General features: G+C 37.7%; 1 protein-coding gene across 1 annotated transcript in view; it reads left to right on the top strand.

The window, feature by feature from the left end:
- LOC141005578 (teneurin-3-like) overlaps positions 1 to 17,507 on the top strand; it is a 322,641-nt gene that overhangs the window by 254,812 nt on the left and 50,322 nt on the right. Inside the window, exons 25-35 of the mRNA XM_073477461.1 lie at positions 176 to 300; positions 456 to 563; positions 4,911 to 5,065; positions 6,327 to 6,428; positions 7,963 to 8,136; positions 9,130 to 9,189; positions 9,851 to 10,013; positions 11,811 to 11,949; positions 12,076 to 12,181; positions 12,521 to 12,663; positions 13,216 to 13,394. Coding sequence (XP_073333562.1) covers positions 176 to 300; positions 456 to 563; positions 4,911 to 5,065; positions 6,327 to 6,428; positions 7,963 to 8,136; positions 9,130 to 9,189; positions 9,851 to 10,013; positions 11,811 to 11,949; positions 12,076 to 12,181; positions 12,521 to 12,663; positions 13,216 to 13,394 — 1,454 coding nt within the window. The remainder of the gene's footprint in view (positions 1 to 175; positions 301 to 455; positions 564 to 4,910; positions 5,066 to 6,326; positions 6,429 to 7,962; positions 8,137 to 9,129; positions 9,190 to 9,850; positions 10,014 to 11,810; positions 11,950 to 12,075; positions 12,182 to 12,520; positions 12,664 to 13,215; positions 13,395 to 17,507) is intronic.

Here is a 17,507-nt window from a genome sequence, read left to right on the forward strand (position 1 = left end):
CATACACTCTTCTGGATAATTTTAGAGTTTGTTAGAGAAGCACTCAAGTATTTAATCAATGTTATCAGAGAGACTGAAATTGTTAAAGATACATGCAGACTAGCCTCAATAAATTCATTCTTGTTTCTGTCATTTGTCACCCACCTCCCCTTTTATCCACCACTTCCCTCCATAGCAACAATCCTGCTCACCGTTACTATCTAGCCACCGATCCAGTAACAGGGCAGCTGTATGTGTCAGACACTAACTCGCGTCGAATCTACCGACCCAAGATACTCAGCGGTGCCCGTGACCTCATCAGTAAGAATGCACTTCTTTTGCCCAGTAAAACAACATGTTGGTATGGATGAAAGTAATCAGTATTTTTCAAATGTTAATTTAAATGTATTAACATGCATATATTAATTACAATTAAAATTCTTACAATATAGCATGATCTGTGTGTGTGTGATCAGGTAATGGAGAAGTAATGGCTGGTACAGGTGAACAATGTCCCCCATTTGATGAAGCACGATGTGGAGATGGAAGAAAAGCTACAGAGGCACAGCTACTGGGACCTAAAGGTGCAAACACACACACACACACACACACACACACACACACACACACACACACACAAACACAAACACAAACACACACATACACTCACACGATCACACACAATCACACACAAACAAATAGGTGGTTATTATCTGAGCCTGTTTCATAAGCATAGTCACTGATGAGGATTCTCATAACATAGTTATACAGACAGATATGCCTGTATCATGCAAAGACTGACCTGTACATTCACTCCCAATTAGAATATAGCTTCAAAGCTATACTGAAAAGTTCAAATCCCTGGGACTTGGCAAAGAATACAAACTTGTGCACAGTCTGGGTGGCAGAGTGTATGGGATGTAGGAGCTAGCTGTAAGACATTCATTGGATTAAATTTCTTATGACCTGTTGTTATAAAATGATTATTAAATTAACCTTGGATGTGGTGGTAGATGTATTAATTTACCACTCTGGTAAATGGCATTTCTATAGTGCTTTTCCAGTCTACTGCCAACTGCACATCAGGAGCAATTTGGGGTTCAGTATCTTGCTCAAGGATACTTCCACATGCAGCTGAGAGAGCTGGGGAATCGAACCAGCAACCTTATAATTACTGGATTACCCACTCTACCTCCTGAGCCACAGCCGCCACTATATATGGAACAAAATTTGTATTACTTTCATTAGTTAATTATCCAGTCTATGGGTCAGTCTGTATTGATTTTCTGATGGTCCTGATATTATTTTATCGATAACATGTTGGTGATATAAATATGATTTAAATAATATCTGTTCCTTTATTTTTTTGGTAGTGTATTATCAGTCTGTCAGTCTATTGAGTGTACTGGATAACAAATGGTTATATTCATTCACAGAATGACTTCATAAATATTTTTAGTCCCTATTGTAACAGTTGATTTCAATACTGATTCTCATATATACTAAGGACTCCTTTCACTCACTCAAAGCAGTTTGCAAATTTCTATCAACAAACTATCCTTTTTGACTGGTTGGTTTTGGTTGTGATCTAGTGCTTGTCAGTTGCTCACCATTATTTTTCTATTGCCATCTTTTCTGATCTGACAATAATGAGTAAATTAGATGACGCTGTTTGAGCATTATAATGTTGTATTATGTCATACTCTGGGGTAATCTATTGTTTTTAGTTGGGAAGCAACATTTCCAGTATTATGTAGTAAGTCAATCGTTTACAAGCACATGTTTGAATGCTTTCAGGTCAGTAGTATTAGGAAAAAAAATTATATTGTACATTATTTTAACTTGTAGACTAAATGGAGGACATTTTGAGTCGCCAGAGTAAAGTCCTGGTGGATAAATATTAGTTTTACAGTACTGCATCAAATGTATCTAATATATTCAACATTTTAAGCTGTTAATTGTTGAATGTTTACATTTTTAGGAGGCTATTTTTTTGGAAGCTTTCAATGGTTAAACTAACTGCTAATCATGAAATCTGATCAGGAAGCGATCTTATACTTGACCCTGTGCAAGCCATAGTGGTAATGAGTAGTCTGCATAGAGCCTAAGTGCAACCATAAATCAGCCTTCAGTCATTTTTCATCACATGCAGTGAATTTGTAGTCTAATAATGTTTAAAATTGGTTATTTATTTCTGAGCTCTTTTTGACTTCAAAGAACATTACATCAAAAGCATTTAAGTGATGCATAAACTCCTGTCATTAACCAGAATTGTATTTCTTTACTTCGGTCCTGATGTAGATCACCAATCACTAAAACTGTCTAATCAACAAGTTACCTGTCTATTCAGCTCATTTTTGTTTTCATTTGTAAAAAGACAGTGTGAACAGAAACAAGACTAGGGCTAAAATGAAACTTTTTTTTTTTTTTTCTGAACCAAATGAATACAGGTGTGGGGTGTATGTTGTTCGGAGCTGTTTATATACAACATGTTTATAAGACTTTTTGTTGTCCATCACTGCTTACTGTTGTAGGGGATAACCCCTCATATTTAGTCTTCACAAATTTAGCTAAATTGTTATCATAAATTAATGGTTTACAATGAAAAGGCACACAATGCATTATTCATAGTGATGTGATTGTTTTATTTTTGTTGCTAGAGCTGCACACTTCAACACTGTGGGCAGTTGGAAAGATACTTGGATTTGTGATATATTAGTAGGTCCAGTCATGAACAATCAGATCACTTCTTTCCCTGCCCTATATAAGCAGTGCACTTTATGCAGCATTCTGACAATGTGCTGAAGCTGAGACATCACTGTCCCTAAAAGGAAACTGGTGCGAGAGGCACATAATCCCCACAAGCCAACATACAGCACCTTAAATTAAGTAAACTTTGAAGGAGATGACACTTCTGGTTACAGAAACTGACGATGAACCACAGGGGGTTCTTTAGCTATGGGAGGACTGTTTCCACAATGTAGTCCCTGACATCTGCAGAGCTTTTGTGCATGATGACAGTTTTTATGCCTCCATGCCGGCAATAGCCGTGGCCGGATTCATTGTGTTTTCAGTCCGTCTCTCCATCTTTCCATCCCATTATTTTAAATGATATTTCACGAATGCTTTGAGGGAACTTCTGGCTCAAGCGTCCACTTGTACTTAAGGGTTAACTAATTAGATTTTGGTGGTAAAATGGATAATGCATAGCTCAATAATTCATACAATAATTATGACACAATTGTTTAGGTAATTCCTTGCATATGGATTGGTGTGAATGGATGTGTACCTGTATTTAGTATGTAGGTGTGTAAGCACACCTATTTGGGAAGATACTACTAGCAGTGTGAACTAATGGGATCACCTTTGTCTCATGACTATTATCATTATTTTCTTTTACCTGTGCAGGCTTTTGTTATTTATTAGTTAAAGAGGAGAGGGAGGGAGGGATACAATTCTCCTGTTATTAACTAATCAAATTATTTGCTATGTATTTCTTTTTTTATGTTCAGATATGACTGAATCCAGCAAGGGGAGGGGAAGGGAGTAAGCCAGAGGGGTAAGGGAGGTATGGGTGGGACAAGGGCGGGAATAGCTCACATTTTTACTATATTTTTTTTTTCCTCTTTTCTCTTTTCTACACTGCCTGCAATATGCTTACGAGATGTATGGTTGTATATGTTTGTGAATTATGTGGCTGTGTATACGATTTAATGTGGGTATATTGTTAAAAAAAAGAAAGAAAATGAAATAATAAAAACTTGATCACAAAAAAAAAAACAATTATGACACAATGGCACACGTGTTTAAAAAGAGACAATGAAGTGATAACGTTTTATATCAAATAAGTCAACATCAGTGACATGATGTTCTACAAAAACACTTTCTGGCCAGTATTCAGCACCATAACTCGAATTGAAGACAGATCTTCTGTCAGGTGCAACATGTGTCTGAAGCATCCACATTTTGTAGCTTCTTCGTATTATATCAGAATGAGGTTTACTGGCCAACAAAACTTACACACTAATAGACATACTGCAGTAGTCACCACATGCACACTGGTTTTGCTCAAATTCAGGTGATTGTTGTTTCACCATGTGATGAAGTTCTCTATCAGTCTTCTGTACTCTCCAAGTGAAGAAAGCAGGTTTCTCACTGGAAATGATGTACTGGAATCATACATTTCAATATAGTGAATACTATAATCAGAGCTACATTTTATTAGATTCCTTCAAAGTCTTCACTACATTATTATTATATTCTATAAGTCGGGACAGACATGGATGTAGACTGCAACTTGACTGGTGCACTGGTTTTTGTTTTTTTATCCTGCTTGAGGGTAATAATAAATACAGCTGGGTAATGTGTCATTTACACAATTGAGTATGAAGCTTTAAACTGGATCTTTTTAGGCATGCAAGGTGTCTCATCAAAATATCTGCTCACAGTAAGCACACTACTGGCTGTAACTTATGAATGTGCAAAGCTTCTTTCATCAAGCTACATTGAAAAGCAAGTAAAGCCTGCATCTCAGCAGTGGTTAACTTGTCTAGCTTATGACCACCAACAGATTTGAGCATTGGAGAGTGAACATACTTGATATCTATTTTCTAACATTTTTAGAATTTAATTTTTTTTATTTTATGTGTAAGTATTTTTGGTTGATTTTGATTAGCACAGCTGCTGTTTGGCCCATCTATGCATTACTTTTTAATCACTTCTGACTTCACTTTTCTGAAATTCACTGTGGGCTCTCCTTGTTCTCCTTTTTATTTTTTATTTACTGTGTCCCTTTTTAATTATCTGCTGCACTTGCATCATGACTTCCCCACAGAAGAAATATCTCACTTTCATTTTCTTCTTTGAATCACTGAGTTGATGTTTTAACAATCAACTGAGGACAATGTTGGTTTGTGTTCTGTTCCCTACAGGGATTGCAGTTGATAGAAATGGTTTGATCTATTTTGTTGATGGGACTATGATCAGGAAAGTGGATCGTAATGGAATAATCTCCACTGTGCTGGGCAGCAATGACCTCACCTCTGCACGACCTTTGACCTGCGACACTAGCATGCACATAAGACAGGTAACATGTAAAGAGTAACTAAATTTGCTACATCTACCTATCCATCCTGACTGCCTTTCCACTATGGTATAACAATGTCATTTCAGCACTGGTGCTAAATGTTTTCAGTAAATGTAAATTGCTATTGAAAATGAGTACACGTCATTCATAGGTGACAGGGCTGTAAAACAGACAAAACAGAGTTAAATCAAGGTTGTAAGGCTGAATGTAGCTCTGTTGAGTAGCTCTGATGTAGCACCAGAAAAATCTAGCCTTTTAAATCTTAACAAGGACTGGATTTATATGGTGACATTTGCTGATCTTTCCTGAGTTTATTTCAGAAACTTTGGAATGAACACCACCTATGTACACACACGCACAAACACACACATACACACACACACACACAGAGTGAGCGAGAGAGAGAGAGAGAGTTGTGGTCTGAGTTTTAGTGGTTGGCGTAGTTAAGAGAGTTTCTTGAATTTATCTCAACTCTAGCTGTGTGTCCTTCTCTGCAGAGTTTAGCTCAGTTTGACTTCCAGCACTTATCTTGACTTCACTTGTGGAAAGAATGAACTGGCAGCCCACACATTATCATGTTTTACAGCTCTTTCCATAGATAAATGTTGTTAATTTTTTAAAACTATACAGTCAGTGTAATGTTATAAGTGAATGCACTATATGCTTTACAGCCTGTTTTTCTAATGGGTTGTTACTGTAATTTTCCTTTTCCTGCTGGATTGCTATCAGGGTTTGAATCATGTGGAAATTTAGTAGATCAGTACTGTCTCTATGTAATAATAATAATATATATATAAACATGATTTTTTGTCAACCTTCACCAAAGGGTGGATTTTGTACAATTTCACAACTGTTTTCCAAATGCCCTCTCTGTCCTCTGTAGTTTCAACAGAAATTGGCACTAAAATATTAACCAAGCTGAACTGGCCATCAGCAACTTTTTCAGAAGTGTCTGCTCTTCATGTTTTGGCTTTACTGAGGCAGCAGACCTCTGTCCTCACAGTGGGCTGTGCTGTTAAACTCTGAGATCACGACAAAATTTGTATTAATGTATAATGATACAAACCACCTGTCATTATCAAATAGTACCATTTGACCGTGGGCACTGTTTAATTTAGACAAAGTTGGCAGGAGTTATCCGGACAATACACTTTATATGGATATTTGAATCAATAGTAGAAAATACTGCATAATTCCATACAGAGTCTGAGAGGATGTGAAGTGAAAATGTCTCTCCTCTTCCCCACTATAATCCATCCAGGTTCGTTTAGAGTGGCCCACGGATTTAGCCATCAATCCCATGGATAACTCCATCTTCGTACTGGACAACAACGTTGTGCTTCAGATCACTGAAAATAGACAGGTATTGACTACACCTGTACTGACAGAACAGAAGTGTTTTTTTGTTTTTGTTTTTTTGTTTTGTGTTTTTTTCCTGTAACATGTGCTGCTTTTTGAATCCTTTGCGTAATAAATTGACTTTTTTGAGTTATAAAAAACTAGAAGAAAAGAAAATGATAGCAATGATTGAAATATGTACTGGACAACAACGTTGTGCTTCAGATCACTGAAAATAGACAGGTATTGACTACACCCGTACTGACAGAACAGAAGTGTTTTTTTGTTTTGTGTTTTTTTCCTGTAACATGTGCTGCTTTTTGAATCCTTTGCGTAATAAATTGACTTTTTTTAATTTATAAAAAACTAGAAGAAAAGAAAATGATAGCAATGATTGAAATAGCCATATCCCTCCTTTTAATCTCTAAGAAATGATTCCCATTTAAAAGTACTACAAGGAGTTTTTAACTGGCTATGGAACAGTCTCAGTTATTTACTGATCCCTCCGTATGACACATTAATAAGCAAACAATACCATCAATATATTTCTTTGACATTGCCTGTCAACAGGTCTAGTTCCTTTATGAAAAATATGATTTACTGAACGCAGACCAGAAGGGCCTATGTTTACATTTTCCCAGACAAAGTCTTGCACTGAGGATTACATTAGCAAGTTAAAGAGAAGGCAGGAGATTTTTCTTTAGAAAATTGTATTTTTTTACTCAGGCAGGATCAGCAAGAGGGAAAAAAAGAACATAAAAAGCTATAAGGGACAGTGATACAGCACAAGGGGAAACATGAGTCGATCTTGGGCAGTCATTAAAACAGATGGAGAGAGCTGTGAATCAAATCAGATCAATTTTATTTATATAGCCCCAAATCACAATCACATTGCCTCAATTGGCTTTACAAATCTGTACAGTGAACGACATCCTCTGTCCTTAGACCCTTGATTCGAGTGAGGAAAAACATGCCATATTGAAAAAAGAAAAAGACTTTTAACAGGGAAAACAAAAGGTGGAAGAAACCTCAGGAAGAGCCACAGAGGAGGGATCCCTCTCCCAGGACGGACAGACATTCAATTGATGTCGCACGTACAGAACACAACAACAAAATCAAAATTTACAATTTGCATTGACAGAATATATGTGGGATTTGAAAAGTATCAAAACAGATTTTGAAATGGCCCTCTTCCTCCTAGACAGGTCTATAATGCATGTTGTACTTTAGATTTCTCAACAAAGTTACTATTACCAAGCAAGGCCAAGGCTTGTAGGCCTACATGTAACAAGTATGAACGGAGTGTTTCTAAAAATAAAGTTTACTTTTGATTTACCATCATCTTAAACTGCTTAGAAAAGAAAAATAGTAATAAAAATAAGTTGTGTCGTTCTTTTACTTGCTTCCAAAACAAATGCTCTCGCTTACCAGATCAAGATCTTTATGACAGGAGGCAGAGGAAACACTACTGTTTTTTTCCAGACGAGCTGCCTAAATCAAAACAAAATAAATGGTCCTTGTAGGCTAGTAGCTTTATCGTTGTATGTGTGTTTGTTCAGGTTCGTATTGTAGCAGGTCGTCCAATGCACTGCCAGGTGCCTGGTATAGAATATACTATGGGGAAGAGAGCAGTACAGACCATGCTGGAGGGAGCTACAGCTATAGCCTTGTCCTACAGTGGCATCCTCTACATCGCGGAGACGGATGAGAAGAAAATCCACCGCATTCGACAGGTAATCTTGAGGATATTTACATTACATTAATGTCCTGATTATTTGATTAACATTTTTCAGACAAGAAAGCAAAACTAAAGAGTGCCTTTCCAAGTCATTAGTAGTAGTAATGTTAAAATCAGGATTTTAGTTGGTAATATTAAATTATTATATTAATATAGTTGACAAACAATAATTGAGATGTAGGGAGAGTGAGGCACAACTTTAATGATTTAAAAAATCTTGGCATTAGATGAATCAACTTTTATACAAGCATGCACATCTCTGAACAAATGAACTCGCAGTTCATTTGTATGACCTACCATACTTTTGTACAATTGCAAAGTGAACCTTACAATTACCCCATTAGTGGGATTATTAGTAGCCGGTAGAGTGTCAGTTGTAAGACTTGCCAGAAAAGTCTTTTAGAAGGCAAATTAATTAAATAATTTTTGGGCAATTTTATTGGCCAGCAAACCCTATAACACCACTGTAACACCATGTTACAACTAACCCCACTGTGTTTTCTCAAACCAGCCTAATACTAGCTATGAATTTGTTCCATCTTTCGAGACAGTGCTATATTTTAAGCAACACGGTGGTTATGGAAGATGATATATGGTAGAATTAAGTGACTTATACACACAGCTCAGAATCACAAACGTATAAAAAGTATGGTAAAGAAATTTACTTAAATGCTGCTGAAACACTCTTGCCATAGATCTCCAGGAAAACACACCCAAAATCTTTAAATTATTTACATTTAAACTCCTTAAATTTAAAGTAGTGTGGGGTGCAGGGCACCTCCTGACACTACTTTAAATTTAAGGAGTTGGTAGTTGATGATGGTAGTCCCAGGTTTGATTTGAGACCCAGATGCAGGCACATTTATCAAATGATTTATCTAAATGCTTTCAGCGTGTCTTTTCTTTTTTGTGAAAGAGCAGGCTAATTTTTGTTTCAGAATCCTGTTTAACTTGTTCTAAAAAAAATTTCTGACTGTAATCCCACTAGGTGTCGACTGACGGAGAAATTACCCATCTAGGTGGAGCACCATCTGAGTGTGACTGCAAGGTAGTACACCAAAACTACTTCAATATACATCAGTTAACACTGAGGAGTGCCATTTTCAGTCCTCCATGTACTTGTTTTATATCACAGTACATCTATATTGTCCCTCAGCCCACCAAACCCATGTAGGTTCAAATGTAATGTGTTGCAGTCAAAGAGAGAACTTCATTAGATTCCTTATATGAGGGGTGATTTATAACTTCATGGCTTAAGGTAGAAGGAGTCCATTTTCAGAATAATCAGTCAGTCAGTCAGTCAATCAGTCAGAGTTTAACTATACTTGCCTGGAAGTAGAGTTGTATAGCTCACCTCCTTCTGCCTTAGGCTATGAACTTATCAATCACTCCTCGGAGAATATATAGAATCTTAACGCCATATATGGTCAATAATCAAATCCCTGTACAATATGACCCAATGGTACAATGATGACAGTCAGGGCCTGCTCAACATGAATGTATCAATAATATAGTAGAATAAAAATATGAAATTCATGAGAATCTTTTTTTTCCTGTTGAATTTTTGGTGGTGCCCACATCTCTTCTCTGCTCTCCATAGCACATGTCAAGTTGAATTATTCATGTAGTATTACTTTCTACCTCTCACTTCTTATCTGTCGGTTTGCTACTTCTTCCTCTCCCACTCCCTACCTTCCTCTGTCCTGCAGAATGATGCCAACTGTGACTGCTATCAAACAGGAGATGGCTATGCTAAAGACGCCAGGCTTAATTGTCCTTCCTCTTTGGTGGTATCTCCAGATGGGACACTGTATGTGGCTGATCTGGGAAACATCAGAATTAGAGCTATACGACGTAACCAACCACCAACTGGTATGTATATACAGTACCACACACACATAAAGTGGGTATACTAATGTATAATGATACTAATGTTCCCCACCTCTCACTTTATTTAGGAGTGCCAAAATATTAAAAAAGAAAAATAATGTTGAAAAGAAAAAATATTTTCCAGCCCAAAGCTCACCTTAGATGTGCATCACCCTTTCTGTTGCACTTGTCACATGTAGTTCATTTACTTCTGCGATTTAGGATCGATGTTTCATTAGCGTGGATCCATAGCCAAGTCCCTTTCCCTGGCTTACTTAGTAGCTTGGGAAGTTGGAGATGAGTTGGAATTTATGGATCTAAAAACTACAGCAACGTGTTTATTGGATACTTGTAAACAGACAAGGCCATGTCTATGATAACAGTGACAGGAATGGATGGATGGATGGATGGAAGGAAGGAAAGAATGACAGAAGTAGAGGCAGACAGCTTTTTTGGCTTTGGGTAGTGCCCCACCTTTCCATTCAGCCAGGGCTTTTGGTTGGGGAATGATCTTACTGTCTTTGTGACCTTAAGACTGTGGGCAGCTGTGGTTCAGGAGGTAGAGCCGTCATCCACCAAGCAATAGGCCAGTGATTTTGATTCCCGGCCCCTGCAGTCTACATGTCAAAGTAACCTTGGGCCAAATTGCTCCATCAGTGTGTGTGAGTGTGTACAAATTGCTATAATGTCTTGCATGGCAGCCTCTGCCACCAGTGGGTGAATGCCGACTTGGGTTGTAAAGCGCTTTGAGTGTTTGCTAAGTACAGTTCATTTACCATTTTACCATCACTGACTGACTGCGTTTGAGCACCAAGTATCATTAACATCAACACAGAGTCCACCCCTCTTCCTCTTACCAGAGTCTCGTGTTTTTGTCAGCTCTGGACAATGCAATAGCTGTCCAATGCAATAGCTTGATATGGAGCCAGGTCTGTAAAGATGTGGGCACATCAGTCTCTGATTTCCAGTTGCTGAGTGAGCCTGAGACTTATTTCATCCTTTTTTTATTTTTCTGCGAACGAACATGAGCCAAAAGACCAAAAGAAGGCTGGATAGAGTAACCTGAGTTAGCTGCATCGCTTGCGGTGATGTTGGTCTGGCTGGTGTGAGAAATGTAATAGTTTTCCATTCAGTAATCAATGTACTATAGAAAACATATCAGGATGTGAGAGGAGGAGGGGATAATCCTCCTTAGGTGTAAGGGTCAAAAAGTCACGTGAGGGGCAATTCTCTGTCTGAGTTGTTACAGGAAAATAGGTAAGATGACATTTACATTCTAATAAAACATCAAAGGGTCACTGCCCTGGGAAAGACATGATCAACCAAACATCAGGGGGTTATTGTTTTGGGAAGAAGTAACAACCAACTGTCGTACTTTTACATTTGGAAGACTGCAGAGAACACTTCGGGTCTTCTCTCCATGCAGCATGTATTAAAGAGATCTGATTCATCACACAGCATGCGCTGACAACGTGTACTCACTGTAAGGTCTGCAGGCTTCAAAGGGTTAACAGCTACTACAGCAGTATACTTACAGACTAGACTGTGCATAGACTCAAAGAAGCCTTTGGCTCTGATTGCTGCAGTACTCAAGCAGCCAAAAAAAAATGTCCATACTCATTAAAGACAGTGATCAAAAATGTGAAGAAAAACCTGCATACACTGTATTCTGAAGCATGGTTCATTGTGATGGGTCTTGGAAAGATGTGCTTGATGAAAAAAAATATAATAATAGAAAACAAAGTAACTAAAGAAATCACAAGTCTCTCCGACTGACTGTCTGCTTGTCTGTGTCTTCAGGCTCTCTGTCTTCAGGTCCAAGCTCCTATGAAGTGGCTTCTCCAGCCTCTCAAGAGCTCTATGTGTTTGATGCAAATGGGACACATCAGTTCACCATGTCTCTTGTTACTGGAGACTACAAATACAACTTCAGCTACAGGTTGGTGTGTGTGCACACATATGTGCTTTGAAAAAAACGTATCATAGTTGAAGATGACTGCAGTTGCAACACATTGCAATACTTAACCTTCTTGTCATTTTCCTCTCTTAATTCTGTCTCTCTCAGCAATGAGGAGGATGTAACCGCAGTGACAGACAGCAGTGGCAACACCCTCCGTATCCGTAGAGATACCAACAGGTTGCCTGTACGCGTGGTTGCCCCTGACAATCAGGTGAGATGAGCAAGTCTTTTTTGCCGTGCTGCAGAGGTCAACTTTCATGTGCAGATAGTTGAGAGTATTTGTCAAAATAAACTAAACATACAGTATACTAGGCTTACAACAGTTACAATTAGATTTCCATAGTAACATAGACATCCATCTCTTAAAATATCATGGTTATTATTATCCAGACACTCAAAGATTAAAACTTGAAATATATTTGTTTTAAAAAACACTAATACAGTAGAACTCAACACCTACTGTATGTAGATAAGCCAATGAACTGATTATCTGTTATTGAAATGGTATTCCTTACCTACCTTACTTCAAACTGTTTATGCTTGTGTATAGGTCATCTGGCTGACCATCGGGACTAACGGAGGTCTGAAGACTCTCACAGCTCAGGGTCAGGAACTGATCTTGTTTAGTTACCATGGCAACAGCGGCTTGCTGGCTACCAAGAGCATCCAGATAGGCTGGACTACTTTTTATGAGTGAGCAGCATTACTGTGTTTATATTCGAGTACATATCTTGTACTGCTATGTGCAGATTGACAGATGGACAGTTGGATTTTAAGTATTTTTTTTTAAGTATATTAACCACGTTTTTTAAGCTCTATAGGCTCTTAATGGTTTATTGAATTGATAAAATAATGTCCAACACATCTGACAGAGGAGCAGCTAGTGGGCAACATCAGACGGGTGTCAACCTGAACTGACAGAATTGTAACAAACGCTCCTAAATTTCTCCATTCTAATCTTTAAGTTTATGCCTGGACATAGCTTTTTGGAAGACCAGTGGCATTTTGACAACTTCAAATAATTGAAAACCTACTTAAATGACTTAGTAGCTGAATTCTTCTAATTAAAATTATTAATTTCTGGCTCTATCTCCTGCAAGGTTGATCCAGTTCAAATTCCACTTCCTCTAAAATGGCTATTCCTTTAGCCAGCCTAACTGTAGCACATTCAGTTGTGTGTATGTAAATTAGAGAAATGGCAACTAATGTGCCTTTATTCCTCCTCCCTGCATCCTGTCCTTTTAGTTATGACAGCGAGGGTCGTCTGACTAATGTGACCTTCCCCACCGGCGTAGTGACCAATCTCCACGGTGACATGTCGTCAGGGGCTGTTGCTGTGGACATTGAGACGTCAGGAAGGGATGAGGATGTTTCCATAACAACCAACTTGTCATCAATAGACTCCTTCTACACTTTGGTGCAGGGTAAGGTGTTTGTGTGTGTGACTGTGTGCTGTGATTGAGGTGGAAATTAGCTTGTTTTAGAGGACAAATTAAGCTGAAAATAGCAGTCGTTCTGCAGCTTGTAAATGTCAGTGTTGAAAACAAAATACAAATTTTATTTAAACATGCACATTCAGACATGTAGTTGTATTGTTACAAGCCAGTAACATCACTGCTGTATGTTTGTTTTGGTATCACGGTCAGGACACCAATTACCTGAGTATGTATACTGGGAGGGAATTCCCAATATGTGTCCTTTTTTTCTAATCCTTAACCATTAACTACTAACTAACAAAAGGAAAGGGAAAAATAAAGACATTTACACAGCTTTGCATTTTTTTAAGCTTGAGATTTTGATCTATGTCAAGTTTCCAAACCTGAGTGCTTATGAGGACTTGTTGATAAAGTAAATATGTAAATCATTTGTTCAAGTTGTGTGCTGCATTTTACCTCTTTAATCAACAATTGTGTGCTTGCAGCTCTTTCCTAGAAAGTGCAACTGGAAAAATCAAAACAACAGAAAAACCAACAACTTACATAAGCTACTGCCAGTGACCATCACTTAAAACGTCCTGTGACTATTTCACAATCGAAGCCATTTTCACTTTTATTTTGAAAAGCATTTTCTTTAATCTAATTTGATGCTCTGTGGATTGTGTCAGACATTCAAGTACATCACACCAGCAGCTTGTATTTAAGTTGATCATAAAAGTTGTTAAGTGCATTTAAAGTTTCATATCTTCATTTAAACCTTTTAAGACTAGATCCAAGATGAGGAAGTGAGTTATGGATTTTTTCTGTCAATTCATCCCCTCAGATAATAGATTTAAAGGTAAACAACCTACAGTTTCCCCATCCTCATTGCTGGGGAAAACAATAGTTTAGCACTGATGCCCTTGTTAAATCTGAATTAATTAGCCAGTTGAAACTAGGCCTCAAGTGGCCGGCAGTGATTTGTTTCATAGCAAGCTACATGTTAATGTGCAGCGACAGTGGAGGAAGAGGCGGGTCAAGTAGCCAAAAACTGTACTCAAGTATTAGTACTGTTACTTTGAAAAGACAAGTAGGTCTACTCAAGTAGAAGTAAAGGTAGTGATCAAAAATACTACTTAAAGTAGAGTAGGAAAGTAAAGGAAATAAAAAGACTTAAGAAATAAAAAAGAAAAAACACCAGCACACTACCGTCTTTTATTTAATGTCTTCTTTGGGTAAAGGTGAAGAGCTGAACAGACGTCTGTATTTATTTATGATGATATGATAAATCGTCATCGATTAGATCAAATGCCACATATACACCAGGACAATATTCACAGTTTGTATGTCTCAAGTAGGAACAAAAAGTTTAAACATTATTATGATACTCTATTGAGTTAAAATGATTTTGTTTGCTTGTTTCCTATATTATATTATGATCTGGATAATAAATGAGCAGATTGTGTGTATGAGCAGAAAAGACCATGTCTGTTATGCCACAAAGTAAATATAAAGAGAATCAACATGTTACAGTGTCTTTAAATTTTGATAATCCAGTACAGGTATGACCCCCCACATCTGCACTGTCCAATCACATACACACACAGCAGATTAGAGAAGTGGCCACATCAGTCTGTTATCTTTCTGAAAATGTCTCATATCAGATGACTCATCTGACTTCATGTCTTCACAAGACCTTCTGTTGCTGAAACATTACATCACTAGTTTGTCTTTGTTTCATGTGGATAATTTGCTCTCTGCTTATCTCTTTATCAGGCTGCACCAATGAGCTGACTAATTAAATGCACACATTAGCTTGAATATATCGCTACATTGCGACAGATAAGCAGTATTAGAAGTTTTGAAGCTAGTATGTCGTGTATAAATTAAACTTAGAAGTTTTAACACAACAGACACACTTACTGCTCTCTGTCAGCCCGGTGTTCTGTTGACTCTGTCGACAGAGCTGCAGCCTTCTGTAAGTATTAGTGGTCAGTGCAATTTGAAAGCCATCCTCTTGCTGCAGCTTCTGCCATTATGCTGCTTTGAACAGTCATGTGGAGGAGTGGCGTAGAATATGGTAGAAGTAGAGCTGCCACACTTACTCACTGACCAGATATTTAACTCCTGGTTATACAGTTATATAGGGCTAATTTTATTCTAATTATTCTAATTTTATATAGGCCTATTAAAAAAATATTATTTATTTTATTATTATTATTATTTTCTTAGGAAATAAACACCAAGGTCTGGACCTCATAGCTGGCTATGACCATGCTAACTACAAACAAAACTCAGCACGTTATAACAATGTTGTGTCTTGAAAACCTGTGTCTTGAAGTAAACATACATGCTCAGGCATCAAGATTTGCACAAGCGTCGCTCACAGCTCAGAACAGTAACAGCACACCAGGCTTTATTATGATAACATTTGGTTGTAACATGCCAACCTCTGAACCTCTGTTGAAGTGGGCAGTGGGCAATAGGGAAAACTAGTCATTAGACAACTTGGCTAACACAGTCAAACATCAAGCAAGTGCAACAACAAAAGACATAAATCTTGGAAAGCCAGCTAGCCAGTATAACTTACTATACAGGAGAAGCAAGTCCAGATCCATGTCTGTCTGCAGCCTTTTATTCAGTGTAGGTGTCGCCAACAACTAAAAGCCTCTCACTCTCTCCTTTTCTCTCTCTTTTCCTCTGTCAAAGTGCTTTTCTGTTTATTTTTTCAAAAATTATTATTATTATTATTACATAAAGTCTAAGGTACACACCCAGAGCGTCTACATAAATTTAATACAAGAGGAAAGAAGAAAAGGAAGAAAAAACATACAGAGAGATGTAGAACACAAAAAACAAAACAATCCTGTAGTCTTAACCCCTTTCATCACATCAAGTATCAGTTAAATCAGAATCAGAATCAGGATCAGAAATACTTTATTATCCCCGAGGGGAAATCGTTTATGTTACAGCAGAATGTAATATATGGAGTATTTAGCGGCATCTAGCAGAGAGGTTCTTGATTGAAACCCTTCCTTGCTCACCCCTCCCTTTCCAAAGACGTTGGCGAAGCTCCAGAAGCTCCAGTGGCCCAAAACTCATTTTCTCAATATGGACTCATTCACAACAACGTCAAGTATTTATTTTTTTAATTCAAGTGATGAGGTGAAGAGGTATTTAGTTATTTATTCTATAAAACTATAGGTTATAACTAAAAAATAGTTAGGATCATACAAAGAAATTATGGAACACCGTGAAAAATATTCATAGAATTTATTAACTGGGTGATGAGCAGACTTCTCCTCAGTTTATCTGTCACACTAAGTCATTAGTTTGACTGTCTTCGGCACACAGCTCTAAATATCTTTTTAGGTATTGCTCCATGTGTTGTCTCCCTGCAACAGACAAGGATAAATCTAAATAAATCTTGCCAATGCTACCTCACCACCAGCTCTCTGAGAGGCACAAACTGAGGCTACAGTGTGCTAACATTTAACGTTATACATAGAGCCATTTCTTTTCAGTGAAACTAAACACTGAGACTAAACATTGTACATTATCTAGGTTTTGTACCATTAGCAGCGGGTGGAAGTATATATTACAGTCAGTTGTAATCTTTAACGTTACTCTTACCTGTCCTGCAGAAAGCATGACACTTCAGCATCGCTCTGCAAACATTTCTCTAGCATCAGAGATTTCCATCTGGGAAAAGCAACTCCAATGTTTATTCTTGTTTTATGCTGTCGCTTGTCCCGACCTTGTTTAGTGTCTTTTCATTTCTTCATGCCTCTGTGATTTTTCTTGTTAAAAAAAAAGTATGATCATCCATCCTTTATCAGATTGTCTTCTTCTTCTTCTTCTTCTTCTTCTTCTTCTTCTTCTTCTTCTTCTTCTTCTTCTTCTTCTTCTTCTTCTTCTTCTCCTCCTCCTCCTCCTCCTCCTCCACCTCCTACCCCTACCCCTACCCCTACCAACCGGGAGGAGGAACACTGTATCAATACTTTCCAGCAGAGAAGTATCAGTATCACTGTATCAATACAGTGATACTGATACTCACTGATACACCCACTAAATTTAAAACCTCGAAAGGCATACTTTGGTTATGGCAAAAGTTTTCTTTTC

This window comes from Pagrus major, chromosome 1, assembly GCF_040436345.1.
Source record: "Pagrus major chromosome 1, Pma_NU_1.0".
Taxonomy (NCBI): Eukaryota; Metazoa; Chordata; class Actinopteri; order Spariformes; family Sparidae; genus Pagrus; species Pagrus major.